Here is a 19,077-nt window from a genome sequence, read left to right on the forward strand (position 1 = left end):
AATTAGAAGATGAGTTTTTATCGATTATGAAGCAAAGTGATTACAGCATTGTGGACCAATTGAAGAAAACTCTAGCGCGTATCTCCATACTTTCTTTGATTTTGAATTCCGAAGCACATCGCCAAGCTTTACAAGAAGTGTTGAATCAAGCTTTTGTGCAGCCTAATATAACCCCTGAGAAGGTGGCAAGTGTAATGAATATTGTAAAAGCCTCCTCTACCATTTCCTTTTCGGAAGAGGAAGTTATAGAAACTACTATCCACCAAGCCAAGGCTTTGCACATCACTTTGAAATGTGAAGGGTTTATAATCACAAGGGTATTAATTGATGGAGGATCAGCGTTAAATGTCTTACCGCTCTCCACATTTGAATCATTATCACTAGAAGCTTCAAGTGTACATAAAAGCAATATTGTGGTAAGAGCATTCGATGGATCAAGACGAGAAGCATTAGGATTCGTTTGTCTCTCCCTGGAGATAGGGCCAAGCAGGTTTAAGGTGGATTTCCAACTCATGAACATAGACCCAAGTTACACAATGCTGCTAAGAAGGCCATGGATTCATTCTGCTAGGGTTGTTCCTTCTACCCTACATCAGAAGGTTAAATTCATCAGTGATGGAGGAATTATAGCAGTTAAAGGAGAGGAGGAAATCATGGTGAACAAACCAAGCTCACTCCCTTATATTGAGGCTGCAGAGAAAGATCATGGAGTTTCTTTTCAAAGCCTAGAGGTTGAAGGTATTTGCGATAGTACTCATAACATCAATTCCATCGTGGCTAAAATCATGACGAAGAGTGGGTTTATGCCAAGGAAAGGTTTAGGCTCTCATTTACAAGGAATTATGTATCTAATTAAGGTTTTAGATAATTGTAATCGCCAAGGGTTAGGGTATAAGCCTACCCTAGAAGACCAGATGAAAGACAAAGCAAGTTTGGCAAAAGGCAAAAAGGCCAGTAAATTGGAGATTCCACACATTAAAGAATCCTTCCTAGGCCCGTCCGAGGTGATATATGAACTAACTATCTCGGTGATCTCTTCTAATGAAGATGTAGCATGTGGAAACAAGTGACTCAATTGCAATCGATGATTCCAGCAAAGTCCTGACGAATTGGGAGTTTGAAGAGGCCAATGATGTCATTAGCTTAGAGTAATTGTTTCAATTATATTGTTCCTATTTTGTTATCCACTCTTGAGCCCAGGTTTAGGTAATAGATCTTGGGTATTCTCTAATGCAAACTTTTGGTGCATGTAATTTATGAAAATGAATTTCAGTTGCATTCATGTTTATCTCTTTAATCCGCCCTATCCACTTCAATACATTTTTCCCCATTTCATTCATGTTCCTTATTTTTATCTCATTTCATATTTATCGTCTAGGGATTTTGTTTCTTCTGATTCCATCTCTCACCCAGAGGTTAATAAGCCCTTTGAAGATGATTCACTCGTTGCCACTGATATGCCTGATTGTGAGTCTGATGATGAAGACGTAATCCAAACTTTTTCTAAGATGCTTGAATTGAGTGATAAGAGAATATGCTCACATGAAGAAGTGATTGAGGTGGTTAATATGGGAACCGAGGAGGATCAAAGAATGCTCAAAATAGTAGATAATCCTGAAAGGGAACAAATGATTGAGTTGTTCAAAGAATACATAGATGTGTTTGCATGGTCTTATAAAGATATGCCTGGGCTAGATCCAAGCATTGCTTCTCATAAAATACCATTACTTCCTAAGGTTGAGCCTAAGAAACAGAAGTTAAGAAGAATGAATACGGGGGTGTCCTTGCAAATAAAAGAAGAAGTAATAAAGCAGTTAGAAGCAGGATTTTTGGAGGTAGTAACTTACCCACAATGGGTGGCAAATATTGTCCCTGTTCCTAAAAAAGATGGTTAGATTCGAATGTATGTTGATTATCATAATTTAAATAATGTGAGTCCGAAAGATGACTTTCTATTACCCCACATTAATGTATTGGTCGATAATACTGCTCGAAGCTATCGCTATTCCTTTAGGGATGGTTATTCAGGGTACAATCAAATCCCTATGCATGAAAGGGATAAAGAGAAAACAACCTTTACAACCCAATGGGGAACTTATTGTTACCGGGTAATGCCTTTTGGTTTGAAAAATGCTGAGGCAACTTATCAACGAGCTATGTTAGCACTATTCCATGACATGATGCATAAAGAAATTGAAGTATATGTAGATGATATGGTAGCTAAATCAGCAGAGAATGAGAGTCATGTTGGAGTCCTTAGAAAGTTATTTGTGAGATTGCGTGAATATCGGCTAAGATTGAATCCTAACAAATGCATTTTTGGAGCTCTTTCTGGGAAGTTATTGTGATTCATTGTGAGTCGTAAAGGGATAGAAGTAGATCCAGATAAAGTGAGGGCAATTCAAGAAATGCCATCTCCCCAAACAGAGAAAGAAGTTAGAAGTTTCTTGGGATGATTGAATTACATTGCTAGATTCATTGCCAATCTAATAGCTACTTGCGAACCGATGTTTAAGCTGTTAAAGAAAAATTGCAAGGAGACATGGGATGATGATTGTCAAAAGACCTTTGATAAAATTAAAGATTATTTGTTAAATCCCCCGATTTTGGTCCCTCCATCACCAGATCATCCACTAATCCTTTACCTAGTAACTTTACCTCGCTCAATGGGAGCAATGCTAGGTCAACGTGATGATTCTGGAAAGAAGGAAAGAGCAATTTATTTCTTGAGCAAGAAGTTTAACGAGTGTGAAGCTCGTTATCTGGTGATTGAGCGAACTTGTTGTGGACTAGTATGGGTAACTAGAAGGCTAAGGCAATACATGCTTTACTACACTACCTGGCTAATCTCACGAGTGGACCCACTTAAGTACATCTTTGAGAGCCCGCACATTGTAGGTAGAGTACTAAAATGGCAAGTTGTACTGTCGGAATATGATATAAAGCATGTGATGCAAAAGTCAGTCAAAGGTAGTGCAATAGCAAATCACTTGGCCGATAATCCTTTAGAGGATGACTAGCCATTAGATTTTCAATTTCCTGATAAAGGCATATGCACTACAGAAGAAAGTTGTGATGAAGGAAATAATGAAGAGCAAGAATGGGAAATGTATTTTGATGGAGCCGCCAACATGCATGGAAATGGGGTAGGAGTGGTGATCGTTTCACCAGAAGGAAAACAATTTCCTGTGGCCATCAAATTGGAATTTGATTGTACTAACAACATAACAGAATATGAAGCTTGTGTTAATGGTCTTCGGGCAGCTATTACCCTTGGTATAAGGTGTTTGAAGGTATTTAGTGATTCAGCTCTCATTATTCATCAAGTAACAGGAGAATGGAGAACAAGGGATGTAAAATTGATTCCCTATCAAGAACTCCTAGTAGATTTGATTAAGCAATTTAAGGTTGTTAGCTTTCATCACTTGACTCGAGATAAAAACTGTTTCACTGATGCTTTAGCTACTTTAGCGGCAATGATCCAACTTGATTGTGGAGTCCATGTCCAACCCATCCAAGTGGAAGCTAGAAGCTTTCCAGCGTACTGTCTGAATGTTGAAGAAGATCGAGAAGAATATCCTTGGTTCTAGGATATTAAGGATTATATCACTAAGAGATCATACCCAAATGGAATGACTGAGAATGAAAAGAAAACCCTTCGTCGTTTGGCTATAACATTCTTTATCAGTCAAGATGTTCTGTACAAGAGGGGTTATGATGGTACTTTACTTCGCTGTGTGAGTTTAGAAGAAGCAAAGAAAATCATGGTTGAGGTACACGAGGGCATATGTGGCATGCATGCGAATGGTCATACTATGGCCAAACAGATTCAAAGGTATGGCTACTTCTGGCTAACAATAGAGAAAGATTGCTTTGAGCATGTCAAGAAATGCCATAAATGTCAGATCTATGCTAATAGGATAAATGCTCCTCCAATCCCATTACATAATTTGGTATCACCCTGGCCATTCTCAATGTGGGGCATTGACATTATTGGCCCAATTAACGCAAAAGCTTCGAATGGACATCACTTCATTCTTGTCGTGATTGACTATTTCACAAAATGGGTAGAAGCAAATTCATTTGCTAGCATCACACAAAAGACGTTCCTTAAATTCATGAAGACAAATATTTTATGCCGATATGGGATTCCTGAAAGGATCATTACTGATAATGGTCCCAATCTCAATGGAACGGAAGTCAGGAACTTTTGCGAGAAGTTCCAAATCAAGCATCATAATTCAGCCCCATATAGACCTCAAATGAATGGAGTAGTTGAAGCAGCCAATAAAAATATTAAGAAGATCATTGGAAAAATGACAGTAACTTATAAGGATTGGCATGAGATGCTTCCCTATGCTTTACATGGTTATCGTACTACTGCACGCACATCCATAGGGGTAACCCCATACTCCCTTGTTTATGGAATAGAAGCTGTTACACCCATTGAGATGGAAATACCATCTTTAAGAGTATTGGCAGAGGTAGATTTAGAAGAAAATGAATGGGTACGAACCCGATTTGAGCAACTTAACATGATTGAAGAGAAAAGGCTCATTGTAATGTGTCATGGACAATTGTACCAAAAGAGAATGGCAAGAGCTTTTGATAAAAAACTTCGCCCACGGGAATTCAGTGCTGGGGATCTTGTACTCAAGAAAATATTGCCTAACCAAGAAGATAATAGAGGCAAATGGGCTCCGACCTATGAGGGACCTTATGTTATCAAACATGCCTTTTCTGGAGGAGCACTGATCCTAGCTGACATGGACGGTCAAGAGTTAGCAAAGCCCATTAATGCAGATGCTATCAAGTGTTACTTTGCTTAAACAGAAAATGAAAAAGAATGAAGCGCTCGTTAGGTTGAAAACCTGTAAAGGCAACCTAGGGAAAAGTTAGAGCTAATAGAAAATGAAAAGGAAAGAATAGCTCGTTAGGTTAAAAAACCTGTAAAGGTAACCTAAGCAAAAGTTAGAGCTAAAAAAAAGGGGGGCAAAGCCATGATAAGAAGAAGAAGAGTTTGCCAAGACAAAAGGATGTCTTAGGAGAAGAAAAGGAAGGCATCAAAAGTTAAGTATCTATGTTTGGGAAAGTTGACTCCATTGTCTCTCATATTATGCATATCAATAGCAGCTCAGTGAAACACTTGTTGGGGTTTTGAAAAGCTAAAGGAAAGAGATGTGATTAAGTAAATCCATATATCCCATTTACGCTTTGGCCATTTGTACTCATAAACCAAGATATTCCTATTTCTCTATGAATTTTAGCATCAATGAATGCATTTTTTCTACCCTTGCTCCTTTGAGACCATCTTTCTTCTCGTTTCGTGTTATCATATTCCAATTCATATCCCCTATATTACAGCAGGTTCGCATTCAAGGAACAATATTTATTGACGCATTTACTTGACGTAGAATGCTGGTATCTTTATTCTCGCCTTTCGCCCTTGAGGTATCAAGATCATTGTGTAGGTGTAAAATGATAATGAGAGCATGTCTACTATCAGTGTTCAATCATAATAGTTGATCTCATTAACTTGAAGACAAGATCAAGTGACGAGAATTTGGTCATTGGAATTTTCTAAAGAGGGGCAACGGCATATTGTGATGCTACACCTATTAATGAATAAAGGTTAAATAACGGACTTGGAGGTATTACCTTATGTTCGAAATGATTTATTCAATGTGCACAAAATTTTCAAAAAAAAAGGATAAATACTAAGATAGTTTTCAACATTAAGCTTTCCAATAAAATTTTTGCAATACATTTGCATTATTCATACATTTGCATTGGGGCAAATAAGCGCGTCTTACCCTTTGCATTTGTCACAAAAGGAAGTCTCATAAATTGAGGCAAACAAAGGTTCAAACCTTTTACATTGTAAATCATTCATCCATGGTATATTGTACATATTCTCAGCACTTATGAAAATCATACACAGCGCATTACCACATTGCAGAAACACGCCGTATTTAGATTGGGGCAAAACGACATATAAAAAGAAAACAAAAACAAACAACAACAACAACACAAAAAAAAATTTAGGAAGTAAGAGAAGAAATAATGAACCTCACCTGTGAGTTTCTCATATCTTCCACGTGAAATAAAACCTATTCTCACCCCCTAAAGCCCTGTCACGGCAGGCAACCCAAAGCCTTGTAACGGCAGGCACCCTAAAGCCCAGTATCGGCTGGCATGATTCTTTAAAGCCCTGTAATGGCAGGCAACCCAAAGCCTTGTAACGACAGGCACCCTAAAGCCCATTACCGGCTGGCATGATTCTTTAAAGCCCTGGAACGGCAGGCACCCCAAAGCCCTGTCACGGCAGGCACTCCAAAGCCCAGTACCGGCTGGCATGATTCTTTAAAAGCCCTGTAACGGCAGGCACCCCAAAGCCCTGTCACGGCAGGCAACCCCAAAAGCCCAGTACCGGCTGGCATAATTCTTTAAAGCCCTGTAACGACAGGCACCCCAAAGCCCAGTACCGGCTGGCATGATTCTTTAAAAGCCCTGTAACGGCAAGCACCCCTAAAGCTCTATCACGGCAGGCACCCCAAAGCCCAGTACAGGCTGGCATGATTCCTTAAAAGCCCTGTAACGGCAGGCACCCCAAAGCCCAGTACCGGCTGGCATGATTCTTTAAAAGCCCTGTAACGGCAGGCACCCCTAAAGCCCTGTTACGACAGGCACTCCAAAGCCCAGTACCGGCTAGCATGATTTTTTAAAAGCCCTGCAACAGCAGGCACCCCAAAACCCTGTCACGGCAGGCATCCCAAAGCCCAGTACCGGCTGGCATGATTCTTTAAAAGCCCTGTAACGGCAGGCACCCCTAAAGCCCTGTTATGCCAGGCACTCCAAAGCCCAGTACCGGCTGGCATGATTCTTTAAAAGCCCTGTAACGGCAGGCACCGTAAAGCCCTGTCATGGCAGGCAACCCCAAAAGCCCAGTACCGGCTGGCATAATTCTTTAAAGCCATGTAACGGCAGGCACCCCAAAGCCCAGTACCGGCTGGCATGATTCTTTAAAAGCCCTGTAACAACAGGCACCCCAAAGCCCAGTACTGGCTAGCATGATTCCTTAAAAGCCCTGTAACGGTAGGCACCCCTAAAGCCTTGTTATGGCAGGCACCCCAAAGCCCAGTACCGGCTGGCATGATTCTTTAAAAGCCCTGTAATGGCAGGCACCCCTAAAGCCCTGTTACGGCAGGCACTCCAAAGCCAGTACTGGCTGGCATGATTCTTTAAAAGCCCTGTAACGGCAGGCACCCCAAAGCCCTATCACGGCAGGCAACCCCAAAAAGCCCAGTACCGGCTGGCATAATTCTTTAAAGCCCTGTAACGGCAGGCACCCCAAAGCCCAGTACCGGCTGGCATGATTCTTTAAAGCCCTGTAACGGCAGGCACCCCTAAAGCCCTGTCACGGCAAGCACCCCAAAGCCCAGTACTGGCTGGCACGATTCTTTAAAGCCCTGTAATGGCAGGTACCCCAAAGCCCTGTCACAGCAGGCAACCCAAAAGCCCAGTACCGGCTGGCATAATTCTTTAAAGTCCTGTCACGGCAGGTACCCCAAAGCCCTGTCACGGCAGGCAACCCAAAAGGCTAGTACCGGTTGGCACAATTCTTTAAAGCCCTGTAACAGCAGGCACCCCTAAAGCCCTGTTACGGCCGGCACCCCAAAGCCCAGTACCAGCTGGCACAATTCTTTACAGCCCTGTCACGGCAGGCATCCTCTAAACCTTGTAAAGGCAAGCATCCACCAGGTCCTTTGGAACATAAGCAATTCATCTCCATTGAGGTTTTGTTTTGTTTAGTTCCTAAATCACATTTCATTTTAAACTCTTTGTTTTGTTTTGTTTTGTTTTGTTTGTTTAGTTGTAGGTTCCTAAGAGCCTTGCCCCCCAAACAAAATACATGTTTCTCTCTTCATTCATTTCTAAGAAAAGAATATCATCTCATGAAATTCTCACTTAAAAATTAAATGAAGAGGGGGCATCTAGTCAATATATATTTTGTTTGGATCGTTGTCATTTAGTCATTTTCATTCACATCACATTGCTAAAACCAAAAAAAATTATTATCATGTTTGTTATCCAATAGCCTTACATCATTTGGTCATTTTGATTTGTGTCACATCGGTAAAAAAAAACATCAAAAAAATTATTTTACTGTATTTGTTATCCAATAGTCTTGCATTTAATCATATTTTTTCGTGTCAAGGGCAATTAGGTCTTTTCATAGGTATTGTATGGCCAACCAAAATACATGTTCTATCTTTACTTGTCACTTATGTAAGAATTCAAAAACACACTTTTTCAGATACTTACATAAGAAACAAGTAAAGAGGGGCAACTGTGAACACCGTATTTTGTCCAGGCATTTTCTAAATTTAACAAAAATAAAAATAAGTAACCAAAAAAAAAATATAAAAATGCAAAATATAAATTTAATCCTTTTAAGATTATATTTTCAAAACAAAAAAATATAATTTAATTGATAGGGCTTAATTTTATCTTTTTGATTAGGATTTTATTTCTTTTAGCTCATTAAAATAAAAAAATCTTATTTAAATCTTTTAAAATCTCTCCCAAATTATCTCAAATATTTAAAAAAAATAATTAAGTGTCAAGCGAATTAACTTTTCTATCCTTAAATCTTATTTTGCATTAAAATTAAAAATATAACCTTAATCTAAAAAAAAGACATTAATTCAAAAAAATATATATAAGGCTGTGGTGAAACGCACAGCCTTTCACCACAGCTAACAGTAGACGTCTTCAGTGCTTATCAGGGAGGAAAGAAAACAGAAACATGAGCAGAAACACGCAACAGTTACGCAGAAGCATACCAGAGAAGCAAGCACAGAACAAAAGAAAAAGGAAGAAGAGAGAAAGCCAAAAAGATCAGTCTCGCATGCACGTAAACATGTGAACAGAAACCAGAGCAGAGAAGAAAGGAAGCACGCACAGGAGAAACAGAAACATGCATGGAATAGTGAGAAGCATACAGTAAATGGAAAAGGAAATGGAAAGCATGGCACACACAGAAAACACAGCTGAAAAGAAGAAAAAAGAAGAAACAGAGCAGCAGAAACATGAAAGACCAGCACAGAAAGCAAGCACACGCATGCACAGAAAACATGCTAAAAAACAGAGCATGAACGAAATGCATGAAGAGGAAAAAAGGGAAGTGAGGAAAACTGGAAAAGAGAGAGTATAAAAGGGAGGTCACAACAAAGAACAAAGGGGACCGAAGGGGGCTGGAAAAATAGAGCAAGAAAGCAAGAAAAACTGAAGGCAATGACAGCGAAGAAAAGACAGAAAATGTTGAAAAATAGAGCAAGAAAAGAAGAAAAAAACCTGAGAAAGAACAGAGGAGAAAGAGGAATGAAAGGTGAAAACAGAGGCAAGAGAGGAGGTAACAGAGAAGCTTTTCTTTCTGGAAAAGCTGAAAAGGAGAAGAGGGAGACCAAAAGTTGAACGAAAAAAAGAGATTGAGGGACAGAGAGAGGCGAAATAGAGGCAAGAGAGGAGGAGCAAGAGACCGAGAGAGGCGAGTCTTTTTCTGGAAAAACAGGAACTGAGTAAGCCGAGAGGAGACGAAGCTGAGACGTGCTACACACAGGAGGAGGAGGGAGAAGAGAGCTGGACGTGAAAACTAAAAAAAAAAGAGACCGAATGAGAATGTGCGTAGAAGGAATGTGAAAGCTGGAAACCAGGACAGAGAGAAAGAGGAAACGAGATTAGAAAGAGAGGAATCTGTTGGACTGGTGAGACGAAGCTGAGACGTGCTACACACAGGGTTAGTAGTCTGCTTGTTTAAAAATTTGAAACTCTCGTTTTGATTTCAGTTTATTAATTTCCAAATAAATTTCATGTTTAAATACATGTCCCTCATTTTTTAGTTCTTAAGTAAAAATCAATGTAATTGTCTTTTTCTTAAAAAATAAAAAAAGAGAGAGTATGAAAAAGAAGGATACAGAGATTGCAAATAATAATTTTGTTTGCTATCATAACTAAGCTTAATGCAATTTTAGGCATAATCTCATTTCAAATAAAGAAAGAGTTAGTGCAACTATTAGGCAGGGTCTTTAAATATGTGTTTAGCATGAAAGGGCGTATTAATATGTGTGGGCATGTTTTTTCATTTCCATTAGTCCTAAAGTCCTTTAATTGTCAATAATATTACACTCATATTGTATGACACTTTCTATGATGATCGCATGTACGATTTCAATTATTATGATGAGCCTATTTTATAAAAGGAGGAGGAGAGAAAATTTGATTATTACCCAATTGAAAAAAACATGAAATAAGTAAGAGAAAATTGGTTTCTAATCACTTACTTATCGTGTGAGATTTTAAAAAATTTCCGCAGACATTTAAAGCAATCTCGTATCATGTAAATCAATAAGATTTCGCAGATATGAGAGCAAAACTTATATGTTAAAATTAAATGTCCTTTTATAATCCAAATTAATAATTTATTTAAGTTCCATGTGAGATTTTAAGGATCTTCGTAGGGACTTAAACTAATCACATTATCGTGTGGGATAATAAGTCCTCGCAGATATAGTGATTTTCAACTTTTATAGATAAGTGATTTTTCATATAATATACAATTTAAGAAACTTAATTATCCAAATTAATGTATTTAAATTGTAACCATATTTATCGATTATATCTTCTAGTCATGTGAGATTTTTGAATCTCTGTAGACTTATAAAATAATAGTATTATCGTGTGAGTCAATAAGACTCTGCAGATATAACGATTAAGCTTTTTAAAATATATGTATATAAATTATATATTAAATTAATTAAATTAAAGATGTATTTAAATTTAATTCCTTTATCGTGTGAGATTTTAGAATTTTTGCAGATATTTAGGATAATCATATTACCGTATAAGTCAATAAGACTTTACAGGTATGTTGATTAAAATTCTTCAAAACATGTATCTACATGCTAAAAAATTTATTATTAACACTTAAAAATGTACATAAGAATATAAATAAATAAATTAAATTGCCAAACTCTTTTATCATGTGAGATTTCAAAATCTCCGCAGATATTTAGAGCAATTGCATTATCATATGAATCAATAAAGTTCTACAGGTACTGTGATTAAAATTCCCAATCATAAAGCATAAAGAAAAATAATTTTAAACCATTTTCTTTCTTTATTCCAAAAATTTAAAAATGGAAAAAATAATAAAAATTAAATTACCTTTTGCAATTTAAAACACACATATCAAAATTTCAGAAATTGTTTTATTTGCAAAATGGTGAATTATTTCTAATTAATTTCTCTTCAAAAAATATTTTCACCAACAAACTTTTAAGCCCAAACTACGTGGACTTTGATCCCCATCACAGGGTACGTAGGCCTCAGAGTCAGATTCTGAGTCAAGTTCGTCCTCCCTCGTAAATAAATAAATATTTCTCACTCAATTATCATTATTTTTATATTAGACAGATGAATATAAAAGGGATAATTAAAATAATTTTAAAACCACATTAAAAGAGCACAACAAACTTCAGGTAACCGTTCTGACAAACGGGTGTTGTGGGGTGCCTAACACCTTCCCCACACTCAACCGACTCCCGAACCTATTCTCTGATTACGCGGATCATCCTTATCCTCCATTTAATCGGTTTCCCGAGATTTACCTCAAAATCTTGGTGGCGACTCCTCGTTCGATCCGATTCCCGCCGTGAAGGCCAGGACCTCCACTCGCGCGCCGTCCGTGTCGCATTTTTTTAGGTGCGACATTGGGGACCATACATGTGGTTTGATTCTATGATAGAGCCTACTGCTTCGGTCGGGAGTGTTGGAAGACTGGATAGTTAGGGATCATGGATGCAATTTGTAGTGATCTTATATGATGTGATTATGTTACTTAATTTAATGCTTACTTATAACTTGGCTTGTTAATCAATAATGTAGATTGTCTTAGTTACTGAAATTTTTATCTCACCTTGTGGTTATCATCTTACAAGTTCTACTAGCGAGACTGCGCCAGGAAGGGAATCGAGCATGGGCTAGCATATCTACTATATTCTTTGTAAAGCTCGATTTCGATTTGAGTGGTGTACATAAACTTGTTATATGATATTATATGTTGCCAACTAGGAATGCATATCATTTTGATTGGTTGCACTTGTTTCATACTATGTTATTTCATATTTTAGCCCAATATTGTATATGAGATGAATATGTGGCAATTTTTTGGGTAATGGGCTAAAATACTAATACAAGTGCAGGGAGTGTTTTATCTATATGGTAACAATGTATATGTAGTATAATCTATGGTAATAGAGGCCAAATAGTGCATGTAATGTTGATTACGTGTTTTGGCCATGCTAGGTGAAATAGCCATTGAGTGGCCAAATTTTGTGTTTGGTATGTTTTTGTGTGTTTGAATGCTCACTCAAGTATATTTTGGTCCAATGGACTTGGTTCAAGCCTCACAATGAGTTAATGGTATGAGTTTTGGGTACTTGGATGCTCGAAATTTTTTTAAAAAACTGACTTTTGCATCCAAGCATCTAAAATTCTCATACGGTGTTGGATTGTAATGAGACTTGTACCATTAGTTAGCTTATTGAATAAACTTCACGTGGGTGCTTGAATTACTCCAATCAGACATCGGATGCGAAAATGGCGTGTGTTCAAAGTTCGTCCAGAAAAGCTACCATGACAGCATTGCTGTCATGGACACGTGTGCCGTGGTGCATTTTGCGCAAGCTACGACACACAGTACAGTGAGAAAACTTGGCTTTCTGTGCCACATGCCACGACGCATCGACCAAAATACTCAAAAATGACATTTTTGGCCCTGTTTTGAAGTGTTTTGCTTGCTAAAACTTTTTCATGCTTCCAATACCTATATAAATCTTTAAGTTTGAGCTCAAACTATCAATTTGAAGGGTTTTTATGGGATCCCAATTATTCCACAATTATTTTTAAAGGATTATTTGTTTTAACCATCATATTTATAATGTAAGCTTAGGAGCAATCCTTGCTCCTAATTATGATTGTTTGTTATGATTATGTGGTGAATTTTGGTAATGTCAAGGTGGACATTACAACCCCTATACACTGTTTGATAGGGAAAAAATTATTTTTTAGAGAGGAAAAGAAAATTGCACTTATTTCATTTAGATACATTTCCTTCTCCTTTTAGAAAATACTTTTTTGTTTATTAAATATGTACTTATATTTTGAATGAGAGACTTCTCTCGAAAAATTTGTTCAATTGATAGTGAAGTTTATGATCTAGATTCTTAAGATCATGCCTTGTCAAGGTCCCATTTTCAAGGTTAAGGTTATACTAGAGACTTTTCTGTCCTTTAGTTCTAGATGAGGTCCTAGATTTTCATGACAAAATGAAAGGCCTTTCTCTTCTCTATTTTTTTTTTTTTAATATCTAAAACCTTCTTAAACTTTAGGCTAGTTGCATATCACCACCTCCCTATCTTTAAAATTTTAAATAGTGGACTTTAATGTTTCGCATTTTAAATTTTTAATCATGTTATAACTTCACTACCATTACAATTACCGTTAAAGTTAACAATTTATCATGTGCATGTTTTTTTTTTATTTTGTTTAATTACATGCTATGTCATATAAAAAGAATACTTAGAACTTCATATGTAATTTTAAGGATTTTATATTTTAAATTGTGATTTTAAAATTGAACGAACCATTTTGCCATTTTCATATTAAGACTGGTAGCAACTTTGTATTGTTGTATATTATCTGCTTCCTTAAGTGCTGTCTACCAATACCTTACATCAACTTTCTCCAGCATCATCATTTAGGATAAGGAAATTGTGATCACAGAGAAAGTAAAAAAGCCAGCTGATAAGCATTCCAATGACCTTTCTGTTGGTTGACCTTTTCAAATTTTGCAATATATGTATTCACTATTATAAATCTTATTTTAATAGAGATGTAAGATACGGCTTGAAGAGTACAAATAGAACATACTAATCTAGGCAACATTAAGCCTATCTTCATGTAAGAAAGTGATGACAAAAGTTATCATTGGGCTAACTCAGTGGCTAACTTGTGAAGTGAGATTGTAACAACATAGAACTTGATAGTAAGTATGGTGGATTTCAACTTCCATTTAATTTTAGGCTAACCTATTGAGCTTGACTTAAATTACTAATTTGTAGGTGTAGTTAGTTGCAATAAAGTTGGGTAGGATAATGTGCCTAAAACTCCATCAACAACATTTTTAAAGGCAACTATCAATCAACTCTAAAGCATTAAGATTGGTACCTTCAAATATGAATTTGCATCAGTTTTTTCCAAAGCAACTAGCAACTAATTCCAAAGATTCCTACCTAAGGCCAGTTGGAGAATTTGTTGTTAGATGGCTTGTGGCGAGAATCCCAGTTAAATCGATCCTGTAAATCATAATAGAAGACACTAGGATCAAAGTTAGCAATAATTAGACATTTCCCAATCATGGATAATGTGAATAATACTATTCAATCTCTTTAACACTCAAAGGGACATTCCTCGGTACAAGGAAGTCTTATTTTGGCTCCAGGTTTAATTAGAGAGAAATTTCAAGTGACTAATTTAATATTACAGCCTAACCTCATTTTAGCTCTAAATCGTATAATTAAGAAAAAAAATTTTATCTGAATTTACTTTCTTCTTTTGTCCTCTAATAAATCATAATTGGTAACACATATTTTATATAGTATATATTTATAATTATGATACAACAAAGTCTTTAAATTGTCCTACCAAAGACATATATACTTTAAGAAAATTACAACATAAGTATTACAAGCACAACAAAATGACTAGGGCACACTAGTGCAAACAACTATTATTGTAAATAGCTTATCCACAACTATTATTCAACTAGTATAGATAAGATCAGTATAGAAATCATGAAGTCATCTACATTAGTTATTTAACTGGTGTAGTTAATGGACATATCTACATTAGTTCTAAATTTAGTGTAGATAACATTAATTTTGAATAATGTTTTTTTCAAAATTCAATATCTACACCGGTTTTGTGCATAACCGATGTAGATATGCTATTATATCTAACTAGGTATGTCTAAAACCAGTGTAAATGAATTATATATCTATACCAGTTCTATACATAACCGGTGTAGGTAATAGCATATCTACATCGGTTATGTACAGAACTAGTGTAGATATTGAATTTTGAAAAAAATACCTTATTTTTTCATTTACCCTAGCCATAATAGATTATCTACACTGGTTTTGCCCAGAATTGGTGTAAATGAATTATAAGTCTACACTAGTTCTGTACATAACTGGTGTGTAGATATTGAATTTTGAAAAAAAAATTACCCCATTTTTTTCATTTACCCTAGCCATAATATGTTGCAATTTAAATCCTACATTAATCAAATATATAATAGCTAGATCACAGCTAAACAGCCAGGAAATCATATATTGTTCAAATCAAATGAATTTGAAATTATGTATAATTTCAAACGCATAAGATATTAATTGTAAACTAAGTAATCTTACACACAACTATATTTATTAATGTTTACAATTACATAACTCGCTCTTTTAAAGGATGATTATTATGAAGATCTAATATGATAAGTCCCTAAAGTTGCCTAATTTGATGGATCTTTGAATTTGGGAATGAAGATGGATCATTGACCATCTATAAAAAATTAAGGATAAGGGAATTAAATTAGCAATTTGAAGAAAAAAATAAATAACACCTAAAATTAGATTTATCTCCTTAGTGAACACAGTCAAGTTGGCCGTAATGATATTGTATGCATGTCTCAATATATAAAATCCACACAAATTAGTCAGGGGTTACCGGTAATAACACAACATTTTCATAATTATACTAAAAGAAAGCCCTATCATCAAAATTACATAAAATAAAAACATATACAACTTGTCACCTTTGGTATTATCCATATAGGATCTTTGACATCACGTGGGGCCTTACCCAATTGGGCTTACTGGCCAATCTTTAAAGCCTTATCATCAACATGACATAATTAATAACTTAATCATTAAGCAAAATGTATTATGAGACCCTTTAAGCACACTTACTAATTGTAACATTTCTTCGTTGCTAGATTGATTTTACGATATAGAGAGCATAAAAAGATTATATAATTGCTCTTCATTAAAAACACTATCAATTGCTAGTGTGTACTGCAAAAAAAATGACTTAAGCAAATATTCAATACTATTATGAATAAATTCAAACATATTTACTTACAGATTAAGAAACATGGAAAAGTAATACTCCTTTCTGCTTTCGCTAAGCCTATGGTTTATATATGCCTCCTTTGCCTCTTTAGTGATCTCCTTATCATTAGTGTACCACAGGTAAAGAAATCTATATTTTTTGTCTTTACTTGAGGAAATTAGGAATTGATGCAAAAACATACAAAAATGAAAACAAGTTAGTTTGAAAAGATGAATTGTTTAATTTCATTTAAATTTATAAGAAGACACTTACATCATCCCAATTTGAATGTTTGTTATAGTTAGGTCAGTATCAATGAGAATTTGATAGAGGTCCTCATTCTAAATAAAGATTTCATAGCTGTTTATGCTAACAAGATCAGAAGTTACTTTAAAACACTGAGGTGGAAACAATACACTATATGCCATCAATACAAATCGGTCCCATAGACTTAACTTGAACAGTTATGGCTTTTGACCCACTTTATCAGATGATGGGGTTTCTTATTAAACAAAAAAGTTAGTAACACATTATTAAATATAAATAATTCATTACAATTAATTAATAAAATTTTTTATCAGATCTTGAGGCTTCCTAATAAGTCTTTTTGGCAATAAGCAAAAAGTGCCCTTGGTATCTTTTACTATCTTGATCTCGTCAATATGGAACAGGATAGGAGCATCATCAATTTTTACCTATTCAATAATGACCTTTACAACATCTTCTTGAACTTCCTGGAAGTGGCATTTGACCCCTCGTGGATGCGACTGTGTCCTACTAAGCATTTATCCGGATCCTCCATCTACAAGTAGCATAGTTAACTCTCTAGAGCAAGGTCATCCTCTGAAGGAAGAAAGACAATGTTGCTCTCTTTAGTGCTCAGATGACAAAGAGGGGAGTGGGTCTATGGGCCACTTGACTTCTTGATTGAGCTCATTATTATCATCATTTCTTCTTTTATCTTTTACAGCCTGGCCTCAAGAGTAGCCTCAGCCTCAACCTTTGCCTTAGACCTTGATTGAGCTAACATGATCTCTAACTCCTCCCTAGTCATGAGTCCCAAAAATGGTGTTGATGAGGTAGTCCAAATACATCTCTTATGCTTAACCCTAATCTAAATCCTCGAACACATCTAGGATACTCTCCTTTCCTCGTAGCAATAGTTAGGATATTATTTCTTCTCTTTGGGATGAATGATCCCTCAGATTGTTTTTGTTTAAGCTCATCTTGTAACATATAAATAACAACTAATTAGTAATATTTCATATTTAAAATAAGCTTACAAATGATAATTGTACTTACAATTTTTTGAGCAACTTCACGAGCATGCTCACTTGAAAAGGACCCATCCTTCATCTGGTGAGCATAGATCCATCTCTCATCACGACATATTAGAGATGGTAAAGAGAGTAGAATAGAAGGATCCAATTGAGCTTGCTCTTCTCTATTCCTCCTCTTGGCATCCATCAATTCCTTATCGGCCAACACATCCGCCACGAGACTTTGTTTGGGGGTAATTATTCTTCCTTCCAATTTCCTGTGCCTTTCTCCTCTTTTCCTATGAATTAGAATTACAAAATATTGTTATCTAATAAAGACAATGATATATAACTAAAATGAACAAAAAATAATAAATTATTAGAGCATCTGGCATAGTCCAAAGCCTAACGAATTCTTCAAAAATAACTGCATTGAGAAACATGTATTGGGTATAAGGATTAGGCCACGGGCTGTCCTTTTGGCACCTCAATATGCATAAATCTCTTAGCTAATGACGTTTTTAAGCCCTTCCAATGATCACAAGCCTAGTTCATCAATCTATACTTAAACTCTATACTAGTAGGGACATTATATGTGACCTCTAATACATGCCATTGAAATAGTTAGTGATACATTGATAATAATTAATAACAAATAATGATAAAAAGTGATAAAAGTATGTTTTTCATACATTGATGGCTTCCCAGATCTATTTCTTCACTCATTTTGGGACATCATCCTATGTGGGTGCCAATATACTTGGCTTGCTGTGAGCTTGGAGGCCTAAAAAATTGATAAACTTGGCCCTATTAGGCTCGATTGGCTTCCAATTATCATCAAACTGGATCAAAATTTTCTTGCCTTTACTTCAACTTAGAGCTAACTCTCTTAATTGGGTGGTACTTTTAAGTCTTTTAGATCATGTAGATTGGCTGCTACCCATAGTTTGGGGGCACACTATCATCACCACTAGTAGACATGATCGGAGTAAAAGGGTTAGGAAAGTCCTGATTGATGCTCCCATCCTCCATGTTCCTGTTTAGATAGTAAGTAAAAATCATTAGTGATATAACTAATAAATAAAGCATATTCTAATATGAATAAAACACAAGAAATAACCCAATTTAATAAATCATATGTGCTCTAAATAAATAACTAACTTTTAATATATTTTTAAATAGTAATGTTCTCATATATCCCTTTATGATGATCATCTCTTGTGTTATGTTCATCATCCATTTCATCTTCTACATTTAGTATAGGCAAGCCTATTGAGAAAGAAGGAGTCTCAAAAATATTAAATTTTGAACAATCTTTCTTTTCAATATTAACTTTCCTTTTTCCTTTAAGAGCCACTGACCTATTTCACTTCTCGGATCTATGACATAAAACACCTATTTTGCTTTGTTTGCCATAATAAAAGGTTTATCGCCACAACTTAGAGTATTCAAGTTGACTAATGTAAATCTCATCCTATCCTAATAAAAATCATTTTTAATATCAAACCACTTGTATTCAAAAATAGGAATTTTAAATTTAATATAGTCAACCTCCTACATCTCTTCAATAACCCTATAATAAGGCATCGAT

At 35.8% G+C, this 19,077-nt stretch overlaps 1 protein-coding gene across 1 annotated transcript; it reads left to right on the forward strand.

The window, feature by feature from the left end:
- Positions 1 to 2,666: 2,666 nt before the first annotated feature.
- Positions 2,667 to 3,590, forward strand: LOC129302695 (uncharacterized). Its single transcript, XM_054941593.1, has 2 exons — positions 2,667 to 2,970; positions 3,064 to 3,590. Exons 1-2 carry the CDS (start codon positions 2,667 to 2,669, stop codon positions 3,588 to 3,590), a joined length of 831 nt encoding a protein of 276 aa, XP_054797568.1.
- The last annotated feature ends 15,487 nt before the right edge of the window (positions 3,591 to 19,077 follow it).

The sequence above is a fragment of the Prosopis cineraria genome, unplaced genomic scaffold, assembly GCF_029017545.1.
Source record: "Prosopis cineraria cultivar Desert tree isolate PC_DT_omini unplaced genomic scaffold, ASM2901754v1 PC2, whole genome shotgun sequence".
In the NCBI taxonomy this organism is placed as follows: Eukaryota; Viridiplantae; Streptophyta; class Magnoliopsida; order Fabales; family Fabaceae; genus Prosopis; species Prosopis cineraria.